Source organism: Copadichromis virginalis, linkage group LG19, assembly GCF_057382275.1.
Source record: "Copadichromis virginalis isolate Kocher_CV1m ecotype Utaka linkage group LG19, C_Virginalis_male_GT1.1, whole genome shotgun sequence".
Lineage (NCBI taxonomy): Eukaryota > Metazoa > Chordata > Actinopteri > Cichliformes > Cichlidae > Copadichromis > Copadichromis virginalis.
In genome coordinates, this window is record NC_140636.1 from 21,731,234 (window position 1) to 21,743,637 (window position 12,404).

The 12,404-nt window shown below is 38.5% G+C and overlaps 1 protein-coding gene across 7 annotated transcripts in view; it reads left to right on the forward strand.

The window, feature by feature from the left end:
- Positions 1-12,404, forward strand: part of kif6 (kinesin family member 6) — a 76,898-nt gene that overhangs the window by 30,753 nt on the left and 33,741 nt on the right. For all 7 annotated transcript variants that reach the window (XR_014916914.1, XR_014916916.1, XM_085442329.1 and 4 more), the window contains 2 exons: positions 2,725-2,830; positions 7,674-7,833. Coding sequence is in view for 5 of the 7 variants with exons in the window: in XM_085442329.1 (XP_085298455.1) it covers positions 2,725-2,830; positions 7,674-7,833 (266 nt within the window). In the remaining 2 variants the exon portion in view is untranslated. The remainder of the gene's footprint in view (positions 1-2,724; positions 2,831-7,673; positions 7,834-12,404) is intronic.

Genomic DNA, 12,404 nt, shown 5'->3' on the forward strand with positions numbered 1-12,404 from the left:
GAAGTAGCCGGTGTGACGTCACATATGTGGGTTCTGCATTAGTGTTATCACCATCATCATGTTGTTTTCTGTGCCAGAAGATGATCAGATGAAGATCACACAGACACAGATATTGCTAATTAGTGCTTAGTTAAAATCTTCGTGCCATTTAGTTTCACTGAGTCAGATATGACCATATTTGGATTAGAGGGTGGAAGGTTAAGCGCAAACACTAAGCGGTTTTGTTTGCAAGCTGCATCAACAAACTGTATAGCTGCATTCTTACCAACCTTGAGACCTCAGAATTAGGGAGACATTCAAAAGGGCTGTTGGGGGGGTGGTATACATATACATATATATACAAAACACTTGAATTTTACAATGTTTATTTATCGGATAAAATAAGTTAAATGACACCATTATCATTGTCCGGCCGGAAACAGCGGGGGTGTCCAAATTCAGAGGCTGCGTCCACCTGACCGGACCCGGCCTTCGCGCTCTAAGTGGGCCAGGTCCTCCGAAAGCTGGGTAGACTGGAAATGAGTGACGGTGAAATTGGATGGTCTAGCCTTCAGAATTACATCACGAGATCTTTCGGTGAAGTGAAACTCTGCCGTCTGCTCCTTACTATCTAAAATATAACCACACGCTGGCGTAGATTTTCGACCATCTCACACTTCTGTTTAATCAGTTTTCTGTTTGACGTTTATTCAGCTGTGTGAAAACCCCGGAGGAACCCACCTGAGGGATTAATAAAGTTTTATTTTATCTAATCTAATCTAATAACTTTAATCTCAGCCAAATCGATTTACTCATAAACAAATAAAACACTGAAAAAGGCCAAACAATAACATGTTTAAGTTATTTAAGTGACTTATATATCATGTTTAACCTGAGTAGCGAAAGACCGAATTTGAAAACAATGTGCTGGGAGTTTGCTGTTCTCGTCGGCTCAGATATTTGAAGTTTGCACAGCTACATTCTCGCCTGAAAATACGCTAAAAGTAAAAGAGTAAAGAGTAATATTGAGCTAAGTAGCTGCAGTAGTAGTAGCCATTGTTGGAAACTGGAATTGGCTGGGCCAATCTGGGATATAGTTTTTCAATTTTGTTGTCCGAGTGGAAAATCGGGAGAAAATCGGGAGAAATTTGGGAGAATCGTGGTGCTGGGAGATTTTCGGGAGGGGCACTGAAATTCGGGATTCTCACGGAAAAATCAGGTGGGTTGGCATGTATGTATAGGTGCTACACAGAAGTACAGGTACCTGCTAATTAATGCTAAGTAACAAACAATTTCATTGTTTCATCAGCCCCTAATATTATAATCAAATTATTATTATAATTATTAATTTGATCATTGGAGTGGAGACCAAACTATTTTCTGTAGTTAACTGTGAACATGTCTATTTCTGATGTAAAGCTGAATATTTAACATTGAGGTCTGTTGGGATAGTCGTTTTGCATTTCACTGAAGCGTTTCCTTCATTTTCAGGCCTAGAGAGTGCTGTGTTGATCCTCAGACACACAGAAAAGTGCAGAGTATACTTTATGAACTGTAATTTGTATTTGCAAAGCTCAAACCCACAGATTCTTAAGGAAAAATGTCTGGTGATTTATAAGTATTTGGGGACTGCCTAATGTGCGTATATAACTTATGGTGCTGGCTTCACATTGGTGCTGAATTGAAGTCTTGCTCAGTGCGGCTTAACCAGATCTCATGGCGTTTCCCAGCGCTGCTTTATTTCTGCTGCTGTACTCAAGTGGCAGACTGACCCAGGCAGTCGGGCAGGGCCAGGGTTCAGACCAGAGGTTTCATGGAGGATTTGGCAGATTGCTCCTCAAATGCTGATGCATTTCCCATGCCTTCGCCCCCACAGTTCACCCGTTTTATTATTTCCTCTCTACCCAGGTGATTATCCTTGATTTGCCTCTGTTTGTGCTAAACTCACACTGGGAATCTTTAATAGTATCTATTATGACCACATTTGCTGGAGTTTTTTTGTTGTTGTTTCCTCTCTATTTGATGTCCCCACTCATTTCCTGCGCTGATCGATTGCACATATCCTGGGTTATTTACTGTCACAGTTCCAAACGCACACACATCCTCGGGACTGCTGGGCTTTTGTGTTTCCAAAAGACACTTCTGTGTCAGTCCACTTCTATACAAGCTAAAGTCAAAGTAAATGTTTTAACAAGCAGTGTTAGTTTGCTACACTTGCTTGATAACGGCTCACATCACACACAGTTGAGCCACTTCTTGGAAAGTTTCCGATTCCAGTGTGTATTTCTTTCCTCTTGCAAAGTATGGAACATTGCATCCAAGGGCATTCTTAAGGTTCATGAAACCACTGATGTCTTGCAGAACCCTGAAACAGGACCGCTGCGTTTGTTTTAAGTCCTTCATCATGTAAACCTTGCATGTTCTTGTGTTGAACAAAAAATAAAAACCACACACTGTCGTGTCTACATTGGATGGGTTTGGGCACTTACCTCCTGCTCTTTTCCTGTGGCCGCTTCCAGATCTTGAAGAACTAATGTTTGGACTATCGTTTAATGATAGTTTATCAACAGTCCGGCCCAGTGGAGCTGAAACACAAGTTTAAGTAAATAGTTTTCTTTGACCAGACCCACATTTTAAACTACTCAAATGTATATCTTAACTGTTTAAGTGCTGAGTGAGGAAGAATATAAGAGGGAGTGTGGCACTGCTTAGATGGTCTCTGTGTGTTTATGTGCACGTGTTTAGATTGGAGGAGCTCGTTAAGGCTTATCTGGATGATCCCGATCCAGATGTGACACTGTCACTGGGACCAGACATGAGAAAGATCCAGCACTGCTTCTCCCTGCTAAAGGTAATGTATTCACAGTAACCTATGTGTACAGTCTAAGGAGCTTGGAAAGAAAGTGACTGGACTTAAGTTTTGTGAAGACACTCACCTCTCATCCAAGAGTCTTCTTCAGTTTTAAAACCAAATGGTGGAGAGTTTTAAACTGGGGATTGTCCCTTAAGAGTGTTGTTGACCCATTATTGATCATGTGCCTTGTCACATGACCCAAGGTGTGAAACAAGGCATCGGTCATTACCCGTATTATTCGGTAAAATCACTGTGAGACTACCATTACTTGGAGGACTGAGAATCTGCACAGTCCTGCTAAGTCGCCTCAGCTGGTGAACGGGACAGTTAGACACAGTTTTTTTCAATTTTCATTAATTGGGTAGGGCTGTGCGATATGACCGAAATCTCATATCTCGATTTAAGACATCTATTGTCCCGATAACGATATAAATCACAAAAATTTTACATTTTCTGTAAATTCTGTGAATCTCGGGCAGCTCGATTTGTGTGTTTCCACCTGTGCGTCGTGTAGCTGGAGTCGAGTGTTTTAACCGATGCATGAAACTATACATTTTTAGACAAGTTGTAACGGCCGCCGTTTTCTTTGTGAGTATTTATTACACAGCGTGCTGCAGGGAAAAGCCTGTTCTAACGTCTGAGTCTAAGGTTTATTTTGCTTCTCATCCATAAATACTCTGCATACTCTGTCACGCGATTCAGTTTATTTTGAAAAGTCTCAACAGGATCTTGAGCTTTATTGTGAAAGGTTTATGTGGAATATGAACAAGGGGACATGCAATGGTTTTACCGTTGTTGTTGCTAACGACAACACATAAAAACAGGCGCTTGTCTGTCTGTAGTGTGGTTATATTAAATATAAAAGAAAGAGAGAACTTTAAGAAATGAATATAGCCACTACAGTGACCATCAAAACGATGAAAAAATATTGCCGTAAACAGTTTATTTTGCGACACCGCGAAACAAATGATAGCGTGAAATGAAACAATAGACGTTTTTATATCGTCATCCAATATATATCGTTATATCGACCAGCCCTATAATCTGGTGTTAATGTCTTTTTTAAAATTAGGTTCTTTTGATTTGAGCAACAGATTTTCAGTGAATTCATCATAAATTTAATCATTTATTTTTTGTCATGTTTGTTAAAATATGCAATTATTTTACTAATTTGATCACACATTTCAGTTACTGAATTAATGAAACCACCAAAATTTTTATTTCCCACCATTCATCACCTCAGCTTTGACCAGGTGACCCACATCTTCTGAACTGCTCGCCCAGCTGTCACCCCCTGAGTTATGGTTGAAACTTATTTAAATTAATTTCCTGCTTTCAAGCAATTAAAGGCTCTGTGGAAGGTTACTAATCAGAATTTTATCACTGTAATTTCACTGAAATAGCCAACATTAAAATCATTAACTAGGAATGTATTGTATGTATTGTATTGTACGCAGTCACGGGAAATATCTTTTTGGTATTGTGTGTGGCTGCTAAATCTCACTCTGAAAATGTTTTACTTCTTAGTGATGTCAGATTTTACTCAGAGTTGTTGATTTTGATGGCTGAAGGCTGATTTTCCCATAGCCTGGCTAAAGTCTGAAGACAGAGTTTTGCAGTTATTTGCCATTTAATTAGATCCTAGGTGTAATGTTGACACGCCGCCCTTAATGCACGTCTTTAAGTTAAAACTTTCCAAGAATTTCCACCTGATCGTAGCAATCAACCCATCTGAAAACTCATCCATGCCATTTTCTTTCCCACTCACCTAACCCGAGTCACTAGAAGGCAGCGGCACTGCCATTTGAAGATGTGTTGTGTATTTTTCACAGTTTAATGAAATTTTCTAGCTACATGAAAGTGATGGCCCTGTGACAACCTGGGAGACTTTTCAGGAGGTCTTGATTACTTTCAACAGTGAATTAGATAAGCAGTTAAGGAAACAGTTAACTGAGATCAAACATATTTACATGAAATATTAAAGTTGATCTCTTCGGCTTTTTCTTTATTTCCCTTGATAATCCTGTTCCAATAGTAGATGCTCTTTTCCAACATGGTCAAAGTTTCACATAGTAACTGCTCTAAATGCTCAGTTTTACACCGTTATTTTTTTGTTTTGTTTTGTTTTTTTAAATTCTTGGCTACGTATTGTGTCACAGAGTGGAAATATCACAGCAGTACGGTGGCCCTGAGAGGCCAAACGGACTGCCACTTAAGAAAGCACCAGCAATAAGAAAAACGCTGTTTTTCTCTCCAGAAATACTTCCCTTGTGCTTTTGAAAAATCTGTTTTTTCCTATTTCCGTTTTTGTTTGTTCTATTTTTGTTTTTGTTTTTCCTATTTCTGTTATGTTTTGTGTTCTTTTACAGCGTTTTTCTTATTGCTGGTGTTTTCTTAAGTTGCAGTCCGTTTGGCCTCTCAGGGCCACCGTACAGCAGTGACCAACATAACATTAAGAGCAGATTACATCCTGGCTACTTTTGTATATTTACTGTCCTGTAAAAAAGGTCATCTTCATTGTTTTCTATGGAAGTTAATCAATAATAATACTGCAAAATGTATTCAATTTATATTAGCAGTAGATTTGCAATAGAAATTTATGAGGATAAGGATAATAATTATAACTTTAAACAAAACTGTTTAAAACACACAGTTACAGAGTGCTTTATAGTTTGGATTAAAACCATACATTTGAGAAGCGTACATAACAACTATACAATACATTTAAGCATACAGTCGAGGATGTGTTCCCACATGCATTTACGCTTACCTACAAACATTTGGTGTGAAACAAGGGGTTAATTAAAGAAGAACTAACCTGTAACAATGAGTTTTCGGTAGCCCTTTATATTTACAGTCTTAATCTGCAAAATAATTGTTAACGTAAGCTTTAAAATAAATGTAGTAAATACTGGACATCCTGCATGCTACAGGTATCTCAGATAGAAAGAGAGAGAGGCAATCTTGTTGGTCAGAGATTGTGTCAAATAAGCAAGTAGTTTCCATAGAGAAAGCTTCTGGTTTTAACTTGTTCTTAATTCAGATTGTCTGTCATTATTTTAAAATAGTGGGAGTAGCTGAAAAGATTGCATCTATTCATGTTCAAGCTTGTTGAACATGAAGCTTGAAGAGTGCCATGTTAGTTGAAGTGATCTGATAAAGGGCTCTTTACCTGTGGAGGTTTTGATTGTGATTATAGTAATGACACTGTTGCTGTCAACTCTAGAAAAAATAATCTCTTTCGCCGTTGCTGTAGCACCGCCACCTGTTTGATGCTTGTGGTATTTCATAGAGGAGAACCTGCAGCTCCAACTATGACAATGTACTTTTAACTGCTGGTGGTTTTCCCTGTAGATGCTCACTGGGCTGCTTCCTTTAAGCCTTTTTAATCATACATGTGCTAAATATACTTGATAGTCGGCATTCATCTACAATCAGTGTTGACTTCCTGCTGTGTCAGTAAGGTGGCTATCAGCCTGGCACTGGTTATGTTGTACCCTACAGAGTCACATATCTCTGGCTGTGAACTCCGATTGCTTTTCAAACCTTTTAAAAAAGGTGACTTAAATGTTCTAAAAAGTATAAATTCATGTGTTTAAAAATGATTTAAAACTTTTGAAGGAACACCTGTCATGACCTTATGTCCAAAACATTTATATATGGTGTTGAAGCGATATCAACTGAAGTTTAAATAGGGTTGGGTTGTACTTAAGTGCAATACCAATTTGTATTACAAGATGCTACACTGTGTTAATACAACATTTATTCAACCGTTAGAAACATTGATTTTCAGTGAAAACAGGCAAAAAAAGCCTTTTGCTGAAATGCCGGTAGCTAAAAAGAAATACCAAAAACATACACAATAGTGAAGGTGGTTGGTGCTGCCAGGTGGTGAAGATTTTAGATTGATCCTTCAATCCCAGAAAGTATCTTTAAAGGGAGGGGTTCCTGAGATGTTTGTTGAAATAAGTATATCAAAGGGACAGCACAGGTTGAGTTACTTGGAGACAAAGTTAGAGAGGCAAGGCGGAGATGGTTTGGACTTGTGCAGAGAAGTATTGTTGTATTTAATATCTGGCAGCTGGTGCTCAGACTGAACTAAACACTTGGATGAGTTGTTGTTAGAAAATTTGTGTTTTTACAGTTCTTTTTGCTTTGGCTATCTACTCAGTTTGCCCTTGTATGTTGTGCATAAAATGTTTGTAGAAAAGTTCTCATTTATGGAGAAAGTCTTAGGCAATGACGTGCTGCTGCTGCTGCTGCTGCTGCTGCTGAGCAATGGGAAAATGCTGCAGTACTCACGTCGTCCCTGGGCTTTGGTTTGGTTGAAGTTTGAGCAGCCACCAGAAGCTGTTCCAGACCCCACTTGAATGTCTGTTTATCTCTCCTTCAGTTTGTTATGATCCGCAAACTCTATCTCCCGTTCAGTTTACATTCCTCTGAGCATCACCCGAGTCGCACTCCAGTGAACCTGTAAGAGTTCGTCCGGTTTGAATTTCATTTCATTTCATTTGTTCCCAGCGCTGATTGTCACCATTTCAGGCTTTTGTTCAACAGTTTATCTTTTGTGTTTCTGTGCCACAGTGATGACATGAAACTGAAAAGTTATTTTACAAGCCTGGGGAGCATCATCCTAGCGCAAAATGTTCAGGGTCAAGCTTCACTCCTCTTTTGTGCCTTCTGCATTTGCAAAAATTACATTTCCCCTAATATGTTTCAGATTTAAAGACCCTGTCTGAGCACCTGTGGTAAAAAATAAATAAATCACGAAATCTTTATTGTAACTGTCTTTGTGTGTGTGTGTGTCTGTGTGTGTGTGTGTGTGTGTGTGTGTGTACAGGTAATTATTTGGGACAAAAAGGGAGGAAAAAACAGATCCAGTGATGACAAAGCAACACCAGCAGCAACAGGGAGGGAAGAAGAAATTCAACACAGCCACCAAAGTGCAGGAGAGGTGGCCAAATTAAAAGAGATGCTCGGGCAACGTGATAACGAGATTAGTATCCTTTGGCTTGCTGCAGCTAGCTTACTTCAGCTCCAGTTAATCTCTATAAAGAAATATCTGATATTTCATACCGGAAGACTTTTTTCTTTCTGTTTCTAGTCTGTGTTTTATTGATCCATCATGTTTGGGCATTGGTTGCACATAGATCAAAGCCTGTGTGGAGAGGCAATAAGGGATTGAATGTTCTGAAGTGCAATTTCAAAACCATCAGCTACCGTCTGACTTTTTTTTTTTTTTAACAATCAGCGAGGCACACAGAACACAACGTCTTGGCCTACATTTCTGTTCTCCGTTATTTTGATATTCTGGCTGCACAAGAAAACTTGGCAAAATTGGCTTTTGCATCCACAAGCTTAGTCATTAGAATAGTTGCCAGGTTCCTGGACTGAGCGTCAATAAGAAGCAATAAAAATCTGATTGTACTAAAAAATTGTTTTACAAACAAAGGAAAAATAATTAGGGACCTTGGTATGAAACATCAAACCTCTTATGTGTTTTAACTTATTTTGACTAACTACCTATCCCATATGGTGAAATGACTGTTTTTACCCAAAATGTACTTTTCAAAGATCTCTCCTGTGAATTATCAGGAAAGAGAACAATCATCCAGGGTACCATTGCTTGTTTCTGCTACTCTGCGTCTTGGACATTAAATTGGTGCAGTTTTGATGTTGAAGCTATGATGTATCCCATGATACTGAAGTTCCAAGTTGTTATAGGAGAAATCAAGCTGAATAAAATCAAGATTTTGGCTTTAGGCTGTGAGACTTGGAGCATGTCTAAAATTGATTTGGTTTCAGTTTTTAATTGAACTCTTTCATCTATTATGAGAATCAAAAATGCTGGAAAAAGTACCATTAAAACAACTTAAAAACTGAAACTTTGACCCATTTTTAATTACTTTGAAGACCTGTAACTTAGAAAGGTAAAAGTTTGCATGGCTTCATTAAATACAGTAAATGCACTGGTACCTATATAGCACTTTTATACTCGAACACCATAAGCCTCATTCATCCAATCAAACACAGATTCATACAAGCTCTTTTTTGCTATACTTTGTCTAACAGTCAGACACACGCTCACTCCGATGGATGCATTGGCATTAACTGTGGGTTCAGTATTTTGCCCAAGGATACTTTGGCATGCAAACTTGAGGAGCCAGGGAGCAAACTGTCAACCTTCTAACTGGTAGAAGATGCTGAACATCTAAAACAATATTAAGTCATAACATTTGCTGGCTTCTTACTTCTTTACCTTACAGTTTTACTAACTCATTCAGGAGATAACTCATGTTAGCACACCCACATATGCCCAGACTCATCTGTTTTGGAAGTGACAGTTATATGTCAAGATGCTACATGTAATGATATTTATTTAATGCATCAGTAGGGAAATGAGGCAAAAATCACCTTGACTGGTGAGCTGTATTGACCTGATAGGACTGCGTGCACATTTGGTGCAATTTCAAACCACAGAGATTCAGATCCAGATGTACAGCATCTCATTCCTCTAATATACAGCTTCCACTGTTCACGCTTAGCTGAAACAAGAGTTACAGTGTTTAAGGAAATGGCTTTTTTAAATTGGGTGATAATGGGTGGAAAATAAATTGAGCAGAGTGGATTTCAATTTAAATTAGTCTTTCTGCATCCCACCTCAGCATTTAATCACACTTACTGCTGATAGTAAAGCCTTCATTAGGAAAAAGGTCTTTATAGGAAATGTGTCTGTGTTATTGCACGGTTGGGTTACTGCACTTCTGTGAAATATAAGTAGGTTAACATTCATCACTAGCACACCACAAAAACACAGATTCTAATGACTGCTGTTAATCATAATTACTATTAATCATAATAATGGTATTGGTGTGTGAATACGATATTTTTAATGGCTTTATGGGATTATTCCACCCTCAGCCCCTTTTGCTGTGGCTTGCCGTTAGATCACTGCACATTAGCTGGAAAATTGAGACGTCTGCTTGATTATTTAGCCAGAAAATTCGCAGGTCTCCTAAACAAATCGAATATTATCATACAGATATTTTACCGTAGTATTTCTTGGACCTGTTTTTTGGAATGTAAATTCCTTTCTTCTTTGATTTTTTCCCCCTCAAATTGTCACATACTGGTTTTCACATGATGCACGTGTAATTGCCAAAAGTGCCCCTGTACGTGTCTAAAGGCGCATATTACAGTCACTAATGTACATGCTCTCCTGACCATGTTGCCTTCTTTCATTGTGAAGTTTGTATATAAGGTTGCAGTAGCCTAAACTGTCAATCCTTCAGTCAGGGTGGTCTGTCTGCACTTTGTAACATTATAGTCTGTAAGAGTGACATTATTTCCAAACAGATCACTAATAACTATCTAGATTTCAAACCTGTATCCGCTAGCTAATTACTGTGCTGCCCATGTCTGTATGAATGTCCTACGCCCTTGGCTCTACAGCGACACTGAGGAGTCCTCACAGGGTTTATTATGGGAAAGTTCCCAGTAAAACAAAGGGGGGGCATCCTATCTGCAAGAGTTAGGGCACCTGGTTTTGCTTAGTTGACTCTGCAAGAGTGAATAGATATCCACCAGTAACATGATGACAGAGAAGCAACAAACATAGCAGATTTTAAACAAACGAAGAAAGCACAGTGGTTAGGGTGACAAATAAAACAAGCCGATGTCAAAATGACAAGGTTTTCTGAGGACAGCTCATGTGGTCACATTGCACCTTAAAAACGATGACTAAAAAGGATCGGCAAATTTCAGAGAAATCTGAATTTATGAGATATAAAACAATAGAATTCAAACTTCATGCTAATGATCCTATAGAGAAAATATTGACCTGATTTCTGTGGGGCTTGAATATCCCGAGTTTTCCTAACAGGAAAGTGTTATTAATTTATTTATTTATACACTTTTTTTAAAGCAAAGTTTATGCTAGTTAAACTCAAAGTGTATATATTGTAGTTTATATCAATGCATGCTGACACACTTCTCTGTCATGCATTGTGCCAGTTTTTCCATCTCTACAGCAGCTTCTCGGTGGTCGGTCATCTAAACTGACATCAGAAAGTCTGGATTTAAGCCCCATGACCTATCCAATACATGTTCTACAATAATCAAAGTGACAATTGGGTGGCTTTAGCCAATTAACTCTCACCTTTTCTTTGGTAATAAGAAATTTTGTGTCCTTGACCTCCCAAATTGCAGCATCCAGCTCAAAAATACTTAGACCCACCTGTAATTTTGTGCACTTCATGGCTGCAGTGTAAAAAATAACCTGTGAACTGTGATGAATTGTGAGCTGTATGAGCGACAACATCACTGACAGTCTCATTTGTGACTCAAATACTGTGGTGGGTGATGATATATATCAAAGGTGTTCAAAACTTGTGTAAAGCTATACTCAGCTACCACTGAACATAGATTAGTTAGACCTGGGTGGTGTATCGTGTTGAGATCTCATGACTTATCTACCCAGAAGCAACATGGCTTCACTGGTGTAAATACTAAGCCCTCAAAGCATCATGTATTACTACGTGGAAACAACCAAAAAAAACCTCATGTTAGTATTGTGCATTAATTTCATTCCTGATAGTAACTATAGTCTCTCACTTTGTATCTGTGATAACAACTTAAAATTGACAGGCCTGTGCTGATGCCCTGTCTTTGTTAAAGCAGTACCATAGGGTGTCACTTATTACACATTCGGTGGAGAACATCAGCTTTTGATCATTTATTGTACTTGGATTAGTTTTACGCTGTTCAATTCATCCAAGATGTTGTAATTGGAGTTGTTTGGGTCTCCTTTTACTTAGGTGAAAATGTGAAAAATATCTTTGGGCTAGGGCCATTAAAGCTTGGTTGGTTTTGAGCCCAGAGAGGACTCGGTTGCTTGGTCAGGAAAATATCATGGCTCCAAATATTTTACAGAATGGTCATGACCGAGCTTTAAAGAAACTAACACTTCATTTTGGCAAGAAACAGAAATATTTGACCCGTTTGGGGGCAAAGCTGGCCAAAAGATACGAGTTCCACTTGCTTGCACTAATTTCCTTTCCTTGAATACTGTCATTGTATTCGTAAACGTAAAGAGTAGGGAAACAAATTGTTCCTTATAATTTTTATTGCATACATTGTGTGGTACATTGAAACTGGAGTAGTTTGTGGCACCATTGAGAATGAAATCAAACATCTGCCATGTGTGGCAATTTTAAAGGCATTTTGTGTATTTCCTGTAATGTCTGGCTTGTTGGAAATTATATTAGAGAATGACTAAAAAGCCGAGGAGGAGAAGAACATCATGAGCTGAATCTAACCGCAGCATTTTCACCACATGGCATGCGAAACAGCCCACAGATCTCACGTTCTTGCTCCTATAGAAGTTTTTATCTCCACTAGACTTCTGTGGTAGTTTTGTGCATAAATGAAGATATCAGATGCCAATAATGGAAAAACCTGATGAACAGCGGTTTGAAGTAATGACTTGTTTGAATCAATGACACAGGACCCACAGAAACAGGCTCTTTTTCTGTAAATGTTGGCTACAGTAGGTCATTTGGAAGTGTGTTAG